Genomic DNA, 20620 nt, shown 5'->3' with positions numbered 1-20620 from the left:
AGTTTTGGCAAGTCGGTTAGGACATCTACTTTGTGTCAAAGGGAAAAGTAATCTTTTCAACAATTGTTTACAGACAGATTATTTCACTTATAATTCACTGTATCACAATTCCAGTGAGTCAGAAGTTTACATACACTAAGTTGACTGTGCCTTTAAACAGCCTGGAAAATTCCAGAAAATTATGTCATGGCTTTAGAAGCTTCTGATAGGCTAATTGACATCATTTGAGTCAATTAGAGGTGTACCTGTGGACGTATTTCAAGGCCGACCTTCAAACTSTAGACCTCCACAAGTCCGGTTCATCCTTGGGAGCAATTTCCAAATGCCTGAAGGTACCATGTTCATTTGTARAAACAATAGTATGTAAGTATAAACACCATGGGACCACGCAACCGTCATACCACTCAGGAAGGAGATGCATTCTGTCTCTTAGAGATGAACGTACTTCGGTGCGAAAAGTGCAAATCAATCCCAGAACAACAGCAAAGGACCTTGTGAAGATGCTGGAGGAAACAGGTTTGACCCAAGTTAAACAATTTAGAGGCAATGCTACCAAATGCTAATTGAGTGTATGTAAACTTCTGACCCACTGGGAATGTGATGAAAGAAATAAAAGCTAAAATAAATCATTCTCTCTACTATTATTCTGACATTTCACATTCTTAAAATAAAGTGGTGATCCTAACTGACCTAAGACAGGGAATTTTTACTCAGATTAAATGTCAGGAATTGTGAAAAATTGAGTTTAAATGTATTTGGCTAAGGTGTATGTAAACTTCCGACTTCAACTGTAAGTTTTTAGACCCTTTGCTATGAGACTCGAAATTGAGCTCAGGTGCATCCTGTTTCCATTGATCATCCTTGAGATGTTTCTATAACTTCATTGGAGTCCACCTGTGGTAAATTCAATTGATTGGACATGATTTGGAAAGGCACACACCTGTCTATATAAGGTCCCACAGTTGACAGTGTAAGAAAAAAATAAACCATGAGGTCGAAGGAATTGTCTGTAGAGCTCAGAGACAGGTTTGTGTCGAGGCACAGATCTGGGGAAGGGTACCAAAACATTTCCYCAGCATTGAAGMTCCCCAGAACACAGTGGCCTCCATCATTCTTAAATGAAAGAAGTTTGGAACCACCAAYACGCTTCCTAGAGCTGCCGCCCGGCCAAACTGAGCAATCAGGGGAGAAGGGCCTTGGTCAGGGAGGTGACCAAGAACCTGATGGTCACTCTGACAGAGCTCTAGAGTTCCTCTGTGGAGACGGAAGAACCTTCCAGAAGGACGACCATCTTTGCAGCACTCCARCAATCAGGCCTTTATGGCAGTGGCCAAACGGAAGCCACTCCTCAGTAAAAGGCACATGACAGCCCACTTGGAGTTTGCCAAAAGGCACCTAAAGGACTCAGACCATGAGAAACAAGTTTATCTGGTCTGATGAAACTAAGATTGAACTCTTTGTCCTGAATGCATCTAACAGGTCTGAATATTTTCCGAATGCACTGTATATTTGTATTTCTATAATCTTGCATTGTAAAACATTGTRTGTTAGAGTATTACCAGTCCAACAGCATCTGTCTGGTCCAGTCTGGTCCAGCATGATAATAGGGAAAACTCTTAGATCAGGTACAGACGAACGTTACATGACTCTGACAGGTTATCCAAGTTTGGCTGTACTTCTGGTTTTCCTACACAGCATCTAACAGTAGAACCACCTCTATAAACCGAGAGAAACCTGTGCTTTTTGGTAATATGCCACAGGAGTTGAAGGGCTGCCAGACGAGAATGCCCCAGAATATCCAACTCATTCTCATCCGGAGCGGATAAAAGAGGTTATGACAGGACAGACAGAGGCATTAGTTTTACAATTTCCCTWTACAATAGTTACAGGTCATGGTTGTGACGCGTGGCTGCTCTCCCTGTCCACCCCTCCCCTCGGAGGGCACGTTCAAAGTTTTGCCATGGATTAATGGTTAACTGCTTCAAAGGTCAAATCCATTTCCAGAGCCTCAATCCAASTCTTCCCTGAAGATGCCTGAGTCAGCAGTATTTCTGACAGGGCTGTGGCTGGCGCTGTCAGCAGCCCCGAGCGCTGCAAGRCTTGTCTTCGCTGGCTGGGTGGAATAATTCACACTCTGCTAAAAAACAAATCTGATCTGTGAACACACTATGGGTTAGACGAAGCAGAGCAGAAGTATCAGGCTGCTCTGTGTGCTCTGATTATTAAACAGGCATCGGCATGCCGTGGGACCTTCCTGATTGATCAAGGCATTGACTTAGACATTCTGGGGGAGGAAGTGAAAGAGGTGGGGCTCAGATGGATGGGCAGATCAGACTGTAAGCTCAAGAACACYGTCATCACAAACACATTGACTGCCCACTGTAACTGATGGGGTGGGAAGAAACACCCTGCTGTCCAAATCTGTATGTTCCAATAATGAAAGGTAATTATCAGATAAGATTTTTAATTACACATTTAGCCTGATTTTCCAATGTAAACCCTGGACTGAATCCAATTTGAGAGCTAATCAAGGATTGTGGATTGTGGAATAACCCATGAGTCATTAACACCTCATTGTTCTGTTATCGTGACCTTCTTTTATTAGCCCATGTTCAAGGTTTCCTCGTTGATTGGCTGGAGGTTGGACATTGATGGAGGTTGGACAGCTATTACAATGAACCTGTCCTCCTATAGCTCCTCCCACCAGCCTCCTCTGTTCTACATGGAACAAAGGAGTTGTACCTGGAACCAAAACTTAAAAGGGTTCTTTAAAGGGTTCTCCTATGTGGACAGCTGAAGAAGTCTTTTAGGTACTAGATAGCACCTTTTTTTCTAAGAGTGTAGAAATGAATGTGTAGATTCATGATTGAATAGGGCTCTTAGTGAGTAGAGCTGACTAAGCAAACCCAAACAGATATGTAGGAATAATGTAATAACAGACATGTTTGCACTGCTGATTCAAGACAAAGTTCTTAGAAGGCTMCTGATATTATCCTAAACAAAAACAACATATGACCAAGTGTGATCTTGCTGTACCACTCAGTGCTATAACATGCATTACATTTGATCCCATGAGAACAGGACACCAGCAACATCTGGATACAGAAAACAACCATCAGTTCACAATAATGAACACTGTAGGGGAATAAGACAGAGCTATCCAGTAGCACACATACAGACAACCGGACACCACCACAGGTCCTGTAGTACAGTATATTGCCTCTCCTCCATATTCACCAGGAGGTCCTGGGTTTCACCAACATGGATCCATTATTCAGGGGTCGTCCTGTATATGACCACTATCAATCTACTGTATTATTCAGCAGATGTATCCCCACCATATATGTATAATTCAATAATGTCTCACCACTATCAACCTTTTAGCATACTGACCAGCAGTTGAGATGTATTATTTACTGTCCCATCACCATGACAAAACAAGCTTTTCTGCAAAAGCTATTACTATGAAGCCACACAGATTTTCGCTRATGAGAAATCTTGTGTAATACTCTGTAATATGTAAAGATATGTTGCCATAATACAGGCAGGGAGATCTGTTCCTTTCGAAATTACTATCCAACTGGGGATGCAGCAGATGTATTTATTTTTTCATTCTAAGCTTTAAACCCCAAACAGGAGATTCCAGAATGACTTTTGCAAGAATTTAGAGGAGACTATCGAAATCCCTCATAGCGAATTATAACACTACATAAAATATTTTGTTACCAGAAACCCTTGGAGTGAGAAATGATGCTATTTMAGCACTAGTCTGGCTCAGTAGGTTAATAAGTAAAAGATGTGAGACAGTGGAACATAGCAAAGTTCGACAAAAACAAAGTATTCAGCAAAAGCTTCGTAAATCAATACTGAAAATACTGACTTTCTCATCCAGTTCAAAGCTGTATGTTTTCTTGGGGACAGATTGGGCCTTCCTTCCCAGCACACCACGTCACAGTCCCCCTCTGAGGTTTAGGTAAACCGCTAGGGTCTAATCTGTGATTAAATATAGCTGGTCTCACAACTGTACAGTCAGTGCTACCAGTAACTCAGTCTCTATTGCTKATTTAGCTTACAGAACACCATATTATCAGAGGAGAGAGGACCTCTTTCCCTCTGGCGCAAACAGGATAACAGAGTAGAAAAATCTGAAGGCACAGACTTATGCATGCGAGTGTCCTTACACAAAGATATGCTAGGAATGGGTTGAATATGTCTGGCCTGGTTATGAGAGTCCTCTTGTTTGGCTGAGTTACATGAGGTTACAGTTACCGTGCGTAGGGACATGACCAGTGCTTGTGAAAGAGGCCCTGGTTTTGTAATCATCAACCTGTGATACAACACRTTTGGAATCAATGGGTTGAATAACAGAGTAGTATGCAAAAGTTATGAAAACACAGGAAAACACTGTACCCATAAAAATACAACAAAATAACTGAACAGGAATGCAAAATGAGACCGATCAACATSCTTGAGACAGTATACTGACATATTGCATTGTACTTTCGGTACTGTGGCAGTCTACATGTGGCCTAGCTAGCAACCATGAACCTGTGATCATAACATGTATCTGCCAAGTTTGTATGAACCTGAGGATGACAATATAATTTGCCCATACTGATATACATGTACATGTAAATAATGACCAGCATTAGACTCATTTTGTACTAGCGTTAGGCAGCAGAGTGAGAGGCTGGTTAAAAAGTAATGGTCACACTGGCCTTATAAACCCCTTAATTCCTTTTATAATGCAAAGTTGCCCCTACTTTATATGAAGTCCTCTGCAGATGATCTTTGCACGCTCAACTATGTTCATGAACTATATTAGTCCAACTCCTTGTAGAGTGAGGTATTGCAACCCCCCCCCCCCCCCTCTCTGCCCCATCTTTAACCTTTGTATCCTGGCGGAGAGTTTATGTGGTGTCTGTGCTGGTGAGTGTCAGTGTGATCTTTCTACCTACAGATCGGGACTGACTGAGCCAACCACTCATCAGACCACTATTGCAGCTAAACCATCCATACAGTAGCTCTTATAATGTACCTCTGGTAATGGCAGGTCAGTGACTTTTTCAGATGTTATCTCATAACACCTGTTGCAACAATTAAAAGAAATTGCAATGTAATATTTCCGCTATTTAAAGTTCTGGCAATATCTCTGGAGTTCAGCGAAGCTGGCAACTATTTCAGATGGCAATAATAATGCTGTGTTGAAGGCTGCACTTCACACATCTGTTGTACTCTGGTGTAGATTACTTAAAGGTCGTGAACAGTGAAACCATGATGTGATGTATGACAGGACTGGATGTTGCAATTTCAATTTGTTTGAGTTCTTTGTGTATCAGCAAATTTGCTTGAGGCGATCTTACTGCAGCATCGAGCACACATTGCTTGACGTAGGCAATTCAAAGAACTGTGAGTAAAAGTTGAGCTCCCCYCTCATTCAGACTATTAGCTCCCCTCCCACTCTTTTCAGACTTCCTGATAGTTTGACATGAGAGAAAAAGTACATAAAAATATTATGGGTGATGTTTTGGTCACTCAAAGGCTATTTTACGTGGGAATCAGCATGACTGTGAGGGAGCTTTAACAACAGGACTGATAATTCCACAAAAGGTGTGATAATGATTAATTCAAGTCTTGCTATTGTGAGGCAATAAGTGATGAAACTAAGGTCAAGTTACCTGTGTAATAGCACTGAGATCACTGTCTGAGACCACCGTACCTTCTCCGCTATGCAATCTGGTTTCCGAGCTGGTCATGGGTGCACCRCAGCCACGCTCAAGGTCCTAAARGATATCATAACCTCCATCAATAAAAGACAATACTGTGCAGCCATCTTCATCGGCCTGGCCAGGCTTTCGACTCTGTCAATCACCGCATTCTTATCGGCAGACTCAACAGCCTTGGTTTCTCAAATGATTGCCTCGCCTGGTTCACAAACTTCTTCTCAGATAGAGTTCAGTGTGTCAAATCTATGGGGGTGTCACAGGGTTCGAATCTTGGGCCGACTCTTTTATCTGTATACATCAATGATGTCGCTCTCGCTACTGGACAACTACAAATACCTAGGTGTCTGGTTACACTGTAAACTCTCTTTCCAGAATCACATTAATCATCTCCAATCCAAAATTAAATCTAGAATCGGCTTCCTATTTCGCAACAAAGCCTCCTTCACTCATGCTGCCAAACATACCCTCGTAAAACTGACTATCCTACCGATCCTTGACTTCGGCGATGTCATTTACAAAATAGCCTCCAACACTCTACTCAGCAAATTGGATGCAGTCTATCACAGTGCCATCCATTTTGTTACCAAAGCCCCATATACTACCCACCACTGCGACCTGTATGCTCTCGTTGGCTGGCCCTCACTTCATATTCATTGCCAAACCCACTGGCTCCAGGTCATCTATAAGTCTTTGCTAGGTAAAGCCTCGCCTTATCTCAGCTCACTGGTCACCATAGCAACATCCACCTGTAGCACGCGCTCCAGCAGGTATATTTCATTGGTCATCCCCAAAGCCAACTCCTCTTTGGCCGCGTTTCCTTCCAGTTCTCTGTTGCCAATGACTGGAACGAATTGCAAAAATCACTGAAGTTGGAGCCTTATATCTTATTCGCCATTATGGTCTATTTATTGCCTTACTTACCTAATCTTACTACATTTGCACACACTGTATATAGACTTTTCTATTGTGTTATTGACTGAACTTTTGTTTATCCCATTTGTAACCCTGTGTTGTTTGTGTCYCACTGCTTTACTTTATCTTGGCSAGGTCGCAGTTGTAAATGAGAACTTGTTCTCAACTGGCCTACCTGGTTAAATAAAGGTGAAATWWAAAAAAACMATTAAAAAAATGGAGTCACAACAACACCTGTTTAAACGGGATGGGCAGATATAAGAACAAATTGATATTAACTTATCTATTACTGTATCTTACCATAGATGCTTGAGAAGAGCCTGTCAGCCTAAGGTTGGAAATGGACTCCCCAGTGAAGAGTGGGACTGTGCGGGAGCGACAGCAGCTTACGGTGGGCCCCCCTGATGGAGGCTACGGATGGTTCATCCTGCTGGCCTGCTTCCTGGTGTTTGGGCTGACCTTTGGAGTGATCAAGGCCTTCGGAGTGTTCTACATGGAGATCCACAGCTACTTTGAGGCCACAGCAACAGGAACCTCCTGGATTACATCCATCACTGTGGCAACCATACACTGTGGAGGTGAGAACCTTATTCGAAGGCAATTAAAACATGATTTTCCTTGAATTGWCCTTGACCTGTCTAATGAAATCGGACTGTCTTTAAAGTGAAATCTGAGTGAGTTAAACTAGTATTATTCAAGGCAAACATGGATCAAKATATAGGCTCCAACCCTTCTGGACATTTCTTTGACTATTACTACTATACTCATTTCTACTACATGTTTATGTCAGTTTATGTTTATGATATCATAACCGCCATCGATAAAAGACAGTACTGTGCAGCCGTCTTCATCGACCTGGCCAGGGTTTTCGACTCTGTCAATCATCGTATTCTTATCAGCAGACTCAAAAGCCTTGGTTTTTCTAATGACTGCCTCGCCTGGTTCACTAACTACTTCTCAGATAGAGTTCAGTGTGTCAAATCGGAGGGCCTGTTGTCCGGACCTCTGGCAGTCTCTATGGGGGTGCCACAGGGTTCAATTCTCGGGCTGACTCTTTTCTCTGTATATATCGATGTCGCTCTTGCTGCGGGTGYTTCTTTGATCCACCTCTACGCAGACGACACGATTCTGTATACATCTGGCTCTTCTTTGGACACTGTGTTAACAAACCTCCAAACGAGCTTCAACGCCATTACAACTCTCCTTCCGTGGCATCCAACTGCTCTTAAATGCTAGTAAAACGAAATGCATGCTCTTCAACTGATCGCTGCCAGCACCCGCCCACCCGACTAGCATCACTACTCTGGACAGTTCTGACTTAGAATATGTGGACAACTATAAATACCTAGGTGTCTGGCTAGACTGTAAACTCTCCTTCCAGACTCACATTAAGCATCTCCAATCCAAAGTTAAATCTCAAATCGGCTTCCTATTTTGCAACAAAGCCTCCTTCACTCATGCTGCCAAACATACCCTTGTAAAACTGACTATCCTACCGATCCTTGACTTCAGCGATGTCATTTACAAAATAGCCTCCAACACTCTACTCAGCAAATTGGATGCAGTCTATCACAATGCCATCTGTTTTGTCACCAAAGCCCCATATAGTACCCACCACTGCAACCTGTATGCTCTTGTTGGCTGGTCCTTGCTACATATTCATTGCCAAACCCACTGGCTCCAGGTCATCTATAAGTCTTTGCTAGTTATCTCAGCTTACTGGTCACCAAAGCAACACCCACCCGTACCACGCGCTCCAGCAGGTATATTTCACTGGTCAACACGTCCTTTGGCCGCTTTTCCTTCCAGTTCTCTGCTGCCAATGACTGGAACGAATTGCAAAAATCACTGAAGTTGGAGACTTACATCTCCCTCATTAACTTTAAGCGTCAGCTGTCAGAGCAGCTTACCGATCGCTGCAACTGTACACAGCCCATCTGTYAATAGCTCATCCAACCAACTACCTACCTCATCCCCATATTTGTTTTTGTTTTTCTGCTCTTTTGCACACCAGTATTTCTACTTGCACATCCTCATCTGCACATATATCCCTTCAGTGTTTAATTGCTAAATTGTAATTACTTTCCCACAATTGGCCTATTTATTGCCTTACCTCCTTCCTTCATTTGCACACACTGTATACATATTTTTCTATTGTGTTATTGACTGTATGTTTGTTTATCCCATTTGTAACTGTGATGTTTTTGTCGCACTGCTTTGCTTTATCTTGGCCAGGTCGCAGTTGTAAATGAGAACTTGTTCTCAACTGGCCTACCTGGTTAAATAAAGGTGAAATAAATAAATKAATAAAAATTGAATGTCAGTCTTCTGAGATATTAGCCACCAGGTGTCAGTATAGGGTTGTAAGCAGCTGAACAGCTTTAGCCAGGGTGATGTAGGGACACCTAGAGTACCAATCAAAAGTTTGGACACACCRACTCATTCAAGGGTTTTTCTTTATTTTTACTGTTTTTTACATTGTATAATAATAGTGTAGACATCACAACTTGAAATAACACATATGGAATCATGTAGTAACCAAAGAAGTGTTAAACAAATCAAAATATATTTTAGATTTGAGATTCTTCAAATAGCCACCCATTGCCTTGATGACAGCTTTGCACACTCTTGGCATTCTCTCAACCAGCTTCACCTGGAATGTTTTTCCAACAGTCTTGAAGGAGTTCACACATATGCTGAGCACTTGTTGGCTGCTTTTCCTTCACTCTGTGGTCTGACTCATCCCAAACCATCTCAATTTGGTTGAGGTTGGGGGATTGTGGAGGCCAGTCATCCATCACTCTCCTTTTTGGTTAAAAAGCCCAATGTAGAAAATAGTAAAAATAAAGAAAAACCCTTGAATGAGTAGGTGTTCTAAAACTTTTGACCGGTAGTGTATATATAACTAGGAATAAAGTGACAGATAATTAACATTACTAGCAGCATATATAACGAGTCCAAAAAGTTATTGCAAAAAGCGTCAGTGCAGCTAGTCAGGGTAGCTATTTGATTAACTATTTAATTAACTATTTAGCAGTCTTATGTATGTTCAGGGTCCTGTTTGATTCCAGACTTGGTGTATCGGTACAGTTTGCCAAGCAGTAACAGAGAGAACAGTCTATGACTTGGGTGGCTGGAGTCGTTGACAATTTTTAGGGACTTCCTCTGACACCGCATGGTGTAAAAGTCCTGAATGGCAGGGAGCTTGAACCCRGTGATGTACTGGGCCATCCGCATTACCCTCTATAGCACCTTGAGGTAGGATAGCCGTTGGCATACCATGTGGTGATGCAGCCAGTCAAGATGCTCTCAATGGTGCAGCTGTAGAACTTTTTGAGGATCTGAGGGCCCATGCCAAATATTTTCCGCATCCTGGGTGGGAAGAGGCGTTGTCATGCCCTCTTCACAACTGTGTTGGTGTGTTTGGACCACGATAGATCCTTAGTGATGTGGACACCAAAGAACTTGAAGCTCTCAACCCGCTCCATTGCAGCCCTGTCGATGTAAATGGGGGCATGCTCAGCCCTCCGTTTCCTGTGCCCACAATCAACTCCTTTGTTTTGCTGACGTTGAGGGAGAGGTTGTTGTCCTGGCACCACACTGCCAGGTCTCTGACCTCCTCCCTATAGGCTGTCTTATCATCGTCGGTGATCAGGCCTACCACCGTTGTGTCGTCGGGCAAACTTAATGATGGTGTTGGAGTTGTGCTTGGCCACACAGTTGTGGGGTAACAGGCAGTACAGGAGGGGATTAAGAATGCACTCTTAAGAGGCCCCCGTATTGAGAGTCAGCGTGGCGGATAAGTTGTTGCCTACCCTCACCACCTGGGGTTGTCCTGTCAGGAAGTCCAGGATCCAGTTGCAGAGGGATGTGTTCAGTCCCAGGGTCCTTAGCTTAGTAATGAGCTTGGAAGGCACTATGGTGTTGAATGCTGAGCTGGATAAGGACATCTTCAACAGACCCAACAATCTGTGTTAGTTAAACTAGTTCGTTTTCAAATAGAGTACAAAATGGTTTGTTCTTTATTAACGTTACATTGAAATGCCGGCATGATGCTCTGACTAAGCTATGATCAGAAAGTGGACATGGGCATATCGATGCATTATGAATATCTGAGTATGCAGTTCTGGAGTAGGATTTATGTCTAGCAGAGTAAAAACAAAATTGTCTAGACGTAGGAATATGTCAGTAAGATTAAAATCCCTGACCAGGTTGCTAAATGCCACCGACACGGGTGTGAAAGCCATTTGAGATTGGTGGCCAAAGTTAATAAAATGGCATTCATATCCACACGTATGATCAGAGAAAAATCTGTAATATTTGCCACCAACACGGTTAGATTAAAAAAAAGTAGGCTCATACTGGGTTGGAGCATATACTGATATGAAAGCCTTTTTCCTACCTGAGGTTGCAGTTTTGTTATATGATATATGATATCCTACCGTCAGCGCTACCATATTTTCCCAGAACAGTCCATGTTAAGCTGCGTCTCATGACAACAAGGGAGCCARGAGTGTTGGGATCTACAGAGGATGACACTGCAACATAATGCCTGTTTGCAAATCTTTGGGCATCAGATTATTTTAGGTGGGACTCTTGAATAAATATAACATAAATGTTATGTCTACAAAAGTAATCTAAGCAGGCCGCTCGTTTATTTTGGCCATTCATCCCATTAACATTCCATCTTGCTAGCTGTAGTGTTGTTAAGTGATATATTAAAAAGTAATCTTGTGCATGAAATTTTAAGAAAAAGCAAAAATAAATCGCCTAGTCGCCAGACCCCCACCCTAGAAGCACAGTTATGTTTTGCTGAAGCTCACCACTCTCATTTCTGACCTGAGCTTTCGGAGTGTGTAATTGATGCCACCTCAGTCAAAGAGTAAAAACCACGAGAAAATACATCTATAAAAGAAATGGAGTGTACATGAAGAGCACCAAGATGTGTTGATGAGAAACAGATAAATGAATCAAACTAGTTGCAATCAGATGAGAGTGCAGATTAGCAGGATTACAATAGAATATGGAAATGTCATCAGCACTGTAAACTTCACATCAGTTTAGAACTCTTGGCTGCATTTGTCTTTCACAAAGTTTTGATGCTTAGTCTGACTGTCTCTCCTGTGTTTCCCTGTTTAGCCCCCGTGGCGTCTGCTCTGAGTGCTCGCTACAGCCACCGGMCCGTGGTGATGATAGGAGGTCTACTGAGCTGTGTGGGGATGGTGGCTGGGGCTTACGCCCAGAACCTGGTTCAACTTTACATCACTGTTGGGCTCCTAACCGGTAAGTAGTCTGACAGTATAGATACAAACACACATAGATCAGGTATGCAAATTAGTTAGGACCCAAAAAGTGATAAAACATTTTTTCACATTTTTTTGTTTTTTATTGTTGTTGTGAATAACAAGTAGATAATACGCATTTAATTAATCTCAATACTCCTTACTTTCTAAACCACAATAGATAGAGAAAATAGTGTCCTAGGGCAGGGGGAGTTGGGCTCCTTGGTCTGCGCTTAAGGTTTATCATGACATGTAATGTTAATCTCAGTCTCCCCAGACAGGAATACATAGAGCATGATAATTAACATTATTTATAATATTTTTAGCCAAATTCCATTTTCTCAGATTTGTTATTCCAGGTTTGGGATTTTTCCCAATTTTTGTCTGTTTTTCACTCTCAACAACACACTTTTTTTAAATAGAAAAATAACCACATTTGATATTATAAATCCACAAAAATGTTTACACTAAATCAGGAGACCACCAGACGATTTTTTTGGGGGGGTGAAGGTGTAGATGACCTTTAATTCAACTGTGCACCAGCTAGAGACCATTGAGTTTGGCTAGCGCTAGATGTCTGTAGCGGTTCTTGTAGCGGTGTTTCATGTGATGGGAAGAGTTTGCAAAACAAATGCCCACCCGATGATACAAATCATCATGATATCATTCTGCCAGGTAGGCCTAGTCAACATTTCATTGAGAAGGTTTTTGGGGAAAGCCTTTTTAGAAATGACTGTTTAGGCATGCTAACTGGCTACACAACATCACACAGGCGCATTGAAACAGACGTTACTTCTTCAGAAAGTTGAAGGAAATACGAATCATTGATGCATTKTGTTCATGATTTATGAGAATTGACTGCAATTTAACTATGTTTCTAATAAATTCAACCCCCCAATCCCAATCTTTCCTTAAATTAATTATTTCTCCAGTCCCACATACAGTGCTGTGGTCTTTACTTACCCTGTAGGTTTTGGTTATGCCCTGACCTGGACCCCCACAGTGACCATGGTGGGCTGGTATTTTGAGAAGAGGAGGCCCATGGCCAACGCCTTGGCCAGCGCTGGAGAGTGCATCATCACCTTCCTGTTTACTCCCCTGTTCCAGCTGCTGGTGGACCACTACTCCTGGAGGGGGGCCATGCTAGTGRTGGGGGGCCTGCAGCTCAACCTGTGTGTTTGTGGGATGTTACTGCGCCCCCTGAACACCCCCACTAAGCTGCCTCCCAAGGAGGTCAGAGAGGAGGAAGGAGACTTGACGTTGGATGCCTTGCTCCAGACTAAATCCAGCTCTGAAGGGACAGTGGAGGTGACAGGTAAGGCCCAAGCCCAGAAGGCCAGAAAGGCTGAGCTATGGAGCAAAGTCCTGCGCTACGTGGACTACACACTCATCACCAACCCCCGCTTCATGGTCTACTCCATGTTCGGGGTGTTTGCTGCTTTGGGCTTTTTTGCCCCGGCCCTCTTCCTTGTGCCCTATGCCCGGAGCCAGGGAGTGGAGGAGTACCAGGCGACTGCCCTCATGTCCATCTCAGCAGTTCTGGACCTGACGGGCCGGGTGTTCTTCGGTTGGGTGGCCAACCTGCATCTAGTGGAGATGGTGCAGCAGCTGACTGCCACTGTGATCTTGCTGGGTATAGTCCTGCTGCTGTGTCCCCTCGCCTCCTCCTTCCTTGAGCTGGCTGCCTTCAGTTCAGCCTATGGCCTGGTGTACGGGGCCACCGTCTCCATCCACATCACCGTGCTGGCTGAGGTGGTAGGCGTGCAGCGGCTGGGGAGTGCCCTCGGCTTCTTCATGCTCATCCGCAGCAGCGGTGGCCTCCTGGGGCCGCCCATCGCAGGTGAGCTCATCTGTCATTAGCTCAAGGGTATTCTCTATGACCTTGTCTCTGGTTGTGCAATTCCAAAAGGCATTTGCTTATAGAAAATGTAACCTTGAGTTATGAACCGTGTGATTACTGTAACTATGTTCTGGTTTTAATTGAACATCACTTCATGTAGCTAACCATTGAGGGATTTGAGCTCTTCCTTCGAATGGTCATTCTCCAGTAGATGATGGCTTTTACTAACATTCATATACAGAGATCCTATATTCAGAGACGGTGCACAAATATATATCATTGTGCTTTACAGTTAATTTCATGGGCTATTGACCCCATAATAAATGTATTTCTCTGGGATGGGTTTCCTCTCCATTGACTTCCTCTTCTAGCACACACACTCCACTCCAGCTCTTTGTCTGAATGTAAAATAATGTTTCACAGACCATGATTCTTCATAGACCTTGTGAACAACTGCATGCACAGCATTGGGTAAAAATATAAATAGCAAAGGTACTCTTAAAMGTTAACTCTGTTGTAGCACAGACCAAAAACACACAATACAACATAGTGGAAGAATACCAACAGTATAATAGACGTGCCCCACTGCCTTCAGAAAAGCTCTGATAACCATAGCATTTGGGGCTGATTACTGAGGTGGTAATATTTTACCCCTCTGGTCTAAACAATAACAGTAAATATAGGCTGCCAAATCAGGGCTTGGCTTAGCACCACACAGCTCGGGGCATGCCAGAAAGTGTTTTGCCTCAGAGCACCTTCAACACTACATCAGGTGGAAAAATCTCTTATGTCAAGCTCTGGCCCGGTCACCAAAGAAAAAACATGACTTTAATTGTGGCTATAGCTATACCAGGAGACAATTAACTGAGTTTATTATTTTCCTGTCAGTAATAGAGAAGAGACGTGAGTTGTTGAAGTTGGAGAGGCTGGATTTCAGGAGGAAGGAATGTAGTTTTCACTGTATCATAACGATCCGTGTAATTGCTTTGTAAATTAATGTAGGCCTGATCCAGTTTGTAAGAGGGAACCATATTGTTTCTCGGCCAGAGTTGAGTTCCACCCAGTTGCCGGAAGTCCTTTCTCTCTCTATTTCTCCATTACTCCTTCCTCTGATTAAACACTACTGCTGAGAGAGAGAGGGGGCTTAGCAGAGAGACTACAGCCCAGGGATCATTATCAACACAATTAAAGCTCTTTGGATTAGCACGGTATCAAAATATCAGATCACCAAATTCTGTTTCAAGTTCATTTACAAGGCTATTAGGATAAAGAAAATGTAGCTAAATCAAGTTTTATGTTGATTATCCCTTCCCTTATGTTCCCGGGGAAATTTGACCTGGAACAGAGTTTGAAATCACTAAAATTAMATTTTAAGTAATTTTTCCACCAAATCAAACCAAATAAAATAAAAATAGATTTGTCACATACACATGGTTAGCAGATGTTAATGTGAGTGTAGCGAAATGCTTGTGCTTCTAGTTCCGACCCTGCAGTATTATCTAACAAGTAATCTAACAATTTCACAACAACTACCTTATACACACAAGTGCAAAGGAATGAATAAGAATATGTACATACAGATATATGAATTAGCGATGGCCGAACGGCATAGGCAAGATGCAGTAGATGGTATAGAGTACAGTATATACATATGAGATGAGTAATGTAGGGTATGTAAACATTATATAAAGTGCCATTGTTTAAAGTGGCTAGTGATACATTTATTACATCAATTTTTCATTAATAAAGTGGCTAGAGATGAGTCAGTATGTTGGCAGCAGCCACTCAAAGTTAGTGATGGCTGTTTAACAGTCTGATGGCCTTGAGATAGAAGCTGTTTTTCAGTCTCTCGGTCACCGCTTTGATGCACCTGTGCTGACCTCGCCTTCTGGATGATAGCGAGGTGAACAGGCAGTGGCTCGGGTGGTTGTTGCTGCTGTGCCTTCTACACCACGCTGTCTGTGTGGGTGGACCATTTCAGTTTGTCCGTGATGTGCACGCCTAGGAACTTAAAGCTTTCGACCTTCTCCACTCCTGTCCCGTTGATGTGGATAGGGGGCTGCTCCCTCTGCTGTTTCCTGAAGTCCACGATCATCTCCTTTGTTTTGTTGACATTGAGTGTGAGGTTATTTTCCTGACACCACACTCCGAGGGCCCTCACCTCCTCCCTGTAGGCCGTCTCGTCGTTGTTGGTAATCAAGCCTACCACTGTAGTGTCGTCTGCAAACTTGATGATTGAGTTGTAGGCGTGCATGGCCACGCAGTCATGGGTGAACAGGAAGTATAGGAGAGGGCTGAGCACGCACCCTTGTGGGGCCCCTGTGTTGAGGATCAGCGGGGTGGAGATGTTGTTTCCTACCCTCACCACCTGGGGGCGGCCCGTCAGGAAGTCCAGGACCCAGTTGCACAGGGCGGGGTCAAGCTTAATGACGAGTTTGGAGGGTACTATGGGTGTTAAATGCTGAGCTGTAGTCGATGAACAGCATTCTTACATAGGTATTCCTCTTGTCAAGATGGGTTAGGGCAGTGTGCAGTGTGATTGTGATTGCGTCGTCTGTGGACCTATTGGGGCGGTAAGCAAATTGGAGTGGGTCTAGGGTGTCAGGTAGGGTGGAGGTGATATGGTCCTTGACTAGTCTCTCAAAGCACTTCATGATGACGGAAGTGAGTGCTACTAATAGTCATTTAGCTCAGTTACCTTTGCTTTCTTGGGCACAGGACCAATGTTGGCCCTCTTGAAGCATGTGGGAACAGCAGACTGGGATAAGGATTGATTGAATATGTCCGTGAACACACCAGCCAGCTGGTCTGCGCATGCTCTGAGGATGRGACTGGGGGTGCCGTCTAGGCCGGCAGCCTTGRGAGGGTTAACGCTGTTAAATGTTTTACTCATGTTAGCTGCAGTGAAGGAGAGCCCACATGTTTTGGTAGTGGGCCGTGTCAGTGGCACAGTATTGTCCTCAAAGCAAGCAAAGAAGTTGTTTAGTTTGTCTGGGACCAAGACATCGTGGTCTGCGACGGGGCTGGTTTTCCTTTTGTAYTCCGTGATTGACTGTAGACCTTGCCACATACCTCTCGTGTCTGAGCCGTTGAATTGCGACTCTACTTTGTCTCTATACTGAGGCTTAGCTTGTTTGATTGCCTTGCGGAGGGAATAGCTACACTGTTCGTATTCGGTCATGTTCCGGTCACTTTGCRCTGATTAAAAGCAGTGGTAAGAGTTGAAAAGGAAGTCCTAAAGGAATTCTAGGGCAGGTGAACAAAAGGACTTGAGTTCCTGTATGTTGTTATGATCACACCACGTCTCGTTAATCATAAGGCATACACCCCCGCCCTTCTTCTTACCAGAGAGATGTTTGTTTCTGTCGGAGCGATGCCTGAAGAAACCAGGTGGCTGTACCGACTCTGATGACGTATCCCGAGTGAGCCATGTTTCCGTGAAACAAAGAATGTTACAATCTCTTATGTCTCTCTGGAAGGCAACCCTTGCTCGGATTTCGTCTACCTTGTTGTAAAGAGACTGGACATTGGCGAGTAGTATGCTCTGGAGCGGTGCGCGACGTGCCCGTCTAGAGAGCCTGACCAGAAGACCGCTCCGTCTGCAGCCTTCTGCGGCGCTGTTGTTTTGGGTCGCCGGTTAGGATCCGATGTAATGTTGGTGAGTTGACGTTGCTCTTATATCCAATAGTTCCTCCCAACTGTTTGTAATAAAACATAAGATTTKCTGGGGTAACAATGTAAGAAATAACACATAAAAAACAATATACTGCATAGTTTCCTAGGAATGRGAAGCGAGGCTGCCATCTCTGTCGGCGCTGAAAGTAGTGAGCCTTCTAAACTCAGCATTATTTTTTTTACTTCCTCTCACTGTCAACTGCGTTTATTTTCATCAAACTTAACATGTGTAAATATTTGTATGAACATAACAAGATTCAACAACTGAGARATAAACTGAACAAGTTCCACAGATATGTGATGAACAGAAATGGAATAATGTGTCCCTGAACAAAGTGGGGGGGGATAAAATCAAAAGTAACAGTCAGTATATGGTGTGGGGAATGGCCCTAGCCCTCACCCTCCGATCCAACGGGTCCCAGACGTGCTCAATGGGATTGCGATCCGGGCTCTTTGCTGGCCATGGCAGAACACTAACATTCCCATCTTGCAGGACATCATGCACAGAACGAGCAGTATGGCTGGTGGCATTGTCATGTCAGGATGAGCCTGCAGGAAGGGTACCACATGAGGGAGGATGATATCTTCCCTGTAACACACAGCGCTGAGATTGCCTGCAATGACAACAAGCTCAGTCCGYTGATGKTGTGACACACCGCCCCAGACCATGAAAGACCCTCCACCTCCAAATCGATCCTGCTCCTTTATCTTTGAAAAAACTTTTATTGCTGAGTTTACTTTCCTAAGTATGTATCTCAAGCTTGTAAAACACGTAATATATATATATATATATATGTATATTTCTCTATGATGCTCAGAGGGTGAGCAACACAGATTTGAATTTGACCCACAATTTCACCTTGGTCTATATAACATTTGAGCAGTGTGTACTAGAAACAAGCTGCTTCCTGAGCAGGAATGTTGCAACCATGCTGATCACATAGATATACGTTTGATTTCCCTGTGATGCTCAGAAGCTCAGCAACACTGATCTGAATCCAATTTTAAGTAAATTTGACCTTGACCTTTGTGCTAGAGACTAACGGTTTTATGTGCAGTAAAGATCTATCCATGATGATCATAAGGATATAAGTATGTTTCCCTGTGATATTCAAAGGCCGAGGGACAGTGATCTGATGTTTGGCAAAAAATGAGTAAGAAATTACATAGATGTCATAATTTGATTAATTTATGACTTTGGTACAGTAATCAAACATTTAGCAAAAATAATTGAACAGCTGGTCTATCAACTCAGGGAAAAAAGCATATGAAAAAGGACATTCTCAGCTACCAGAAAATACATTTTAGGAGATTAAAATCATACATTTATGAGCTTGATGTACTTACTGTATGGGTCAAACTGACCCGGAACATGAACGGTGTAGGCCGAATCGAACATAAAGGAAGGGTGAAAAGCAAGATATGGGTTGGCCTGTGGTGTTCTTAAACAGCTTAGTGTGTGGCAATAGAAAGCAATCCTTAGTGAGGGGAACAAATTCCTTATATCCCAATGTTTACGGAAGATGACAATACATGCATGGACGTGGTAATAATTGTGTCCCATCTTTTATTCACCCAGGATTCCTTATAGACAAGATGAATGACTATGGGACAGGCTTCCTCATGGCAGGCGTGGCCCTCATCGTTTCTTCCCTCTTCCTGCTCCTGCTGCACCAGATGAACCGCAGGGCTCAGGGGTCAGCCAGGAAGGGACATGTATGATTCGCCTATGGACAGCCAGAAGGGGGAGGGGCTGTGGAAGTGGACGGTAGCAGAGCAAAAAGGACTGTACAGACTGGGAGTACGAGGATGGAGATTGTCTTTGTAACTGTGGGTGAGAGAATGAGGTGGAGAGGAGAGAAGACGAGGGGGGCTAGGTCAAAGGTAGCTTCCTGAGTCCAACGATGCTGAACAGACAAGGACCTCAACAGAATAGTGACAATCACATTCCTTCTTCGGAAGATTTATCATCTAAACTGTTTCTGCAGAAACTAGTGCCTTATTCACTCTCACAGCACTGGCAGACACCTCTTTTCTTCACAGAGTTTAAATGAGCTAATAAGGAAAACTCTACCAGATGGCCTCAAGTATCACAACAACTATGCAGTGATTCACTTTTGACTCACTACAAAACATAAAATGTGATAATGACCAAAAAGGTGCAATCCTCCACAACAATGCTTTGTAGGACATGTGTAGTGCATCTGATATGACTCATTCAAATAGCTGGGACAAGTTTGATAACACTTTCTCCCTCTAGTGGAGCTTAGAGGTATTTTAAAGTAGAGTCTATGGCTAAACTCAGTGGGGATCATGTCTGAATATATTTATTGCTGGAGCTGGCACTAAKTGAAATTAGTAAGATAATGAGTTTGGCAGTTGTAAAAAGTTTAGTGGATCAGTAGTAATAGGCGGAATAACCTTTGCAGTAGTAAATTGTAAAAGCTACAGCTGAACAAATATGTACATACACATTAACTCATTGTCATCCTCCCAACATGAGACATTTAAGGGGAAATTAMATTGTGTACTGTGAAACATTGCTCACAAAGGCAACAAATGAAGTGCTTTCCATTCACTCTGCTCTACAATATTTTTGCAAAATATACCTCCAAGATAAGTAAACTCCACAAAACTGCAATAACACAGGCACTCTGATAAAAATCTTACTGCTGGAAAAATACAAATAAGCCTAAATAAACGTGTCACCTTCCATAAACCAGGAATAATAAACTAGAAACTGAGGTTTAGCTAAAGCCAGCTGTTCCATAAACACTTGCTTGGGAATCTCCCACCACATGCAAACAAACACACACATGCACGCACGTACAAAGGCATACTGTCACGTACACACGCACACACACCAGAACCCTTTGGGTGCGTGAAATGGCCGACTGCCAAGTGATAGAGCCCACCTATTATCTTTTACAGAAGACTACCAGATCAAATAAACAAATTACCACAGCATTTCCATCCCATGGAACTAAAACTCCTATTCTCTGTTGTGTCTGTTTCATKTTTTGATCACTTTCCAGTATAAACTATCTAAACCCACATCTCTCTTTCTTGTTTGAGCTTATTGTATGCATTGTAAAAATACATGTTGATACTGTATAAGGTAAACATTCTTCAAGGTCCCACATGTGAAAACTTTTCTGAGCATCATATTTCCTCATTCAACTACA

At 43.1% G+C, this 20620-nt stretch overlaps 1 protein-coding gene across 2 annotated transcripts; it reads left to right on the top strand.

Moving 5' to 3' along the window:
• The first annotated feature begins 4942 nt into the window (after positions 1-4942).
• Positions 4943-20491, top strand: si:dkey-246g23.4 (monocarboxylate transporter 2). 2 transcript variants are annotated; one of them, XM_023985346.1, is made up of 5 exons: positions 4943-5053; positions 6944-7216; positions 11778-11921; positions 12891-13760; positions 19015-20491. In XM_023985346.1, the coding sequence occupies exons 2-5, from the start codon at positions 6979-6981 to the stop codon at positions 19155-19157; spliced, it is 1395 nt and encodes a 464-aa protein (XP_023841114.1). In that variant the 5' UTR covers positions 4943-5053; positions 6944-6978; the 3' UTR covers positions 19158-20491. The 2 variants fall into 2 exon arrangements, with proteins under 2 accessions (XP_023841114.1, XP_070299109.1); XM_070443008.1 differs by lacking the exon at positions 4943-5053 and adding an exon at positions 6760-6827.
• Positions 20492-20620: the final 129 nt, after the last annotated feature.

The sequence above is a fragment of the Salvelinus sp. IW2-2015 genome, linkage group LG4q.1:29 (genome assembly GCF_002910315.2).
Source record: "Salvelinus sp. IW2-2015 linkage group LG4q.1:29, ASM291031v2, whole genome shotgun sequence".
In the NCBI taxonomy this organism is placed as follows: domain Eukaryota; kingdom Metazoa; phylum Chordata; class Actinopteri; order Salmoniformes; family Salmonidae; genus Salvelinus; species Salvelinus sp. IW2-2015.
This window is presented reverse-complemented; position numbering and strand designations above follow the sequence as displayed.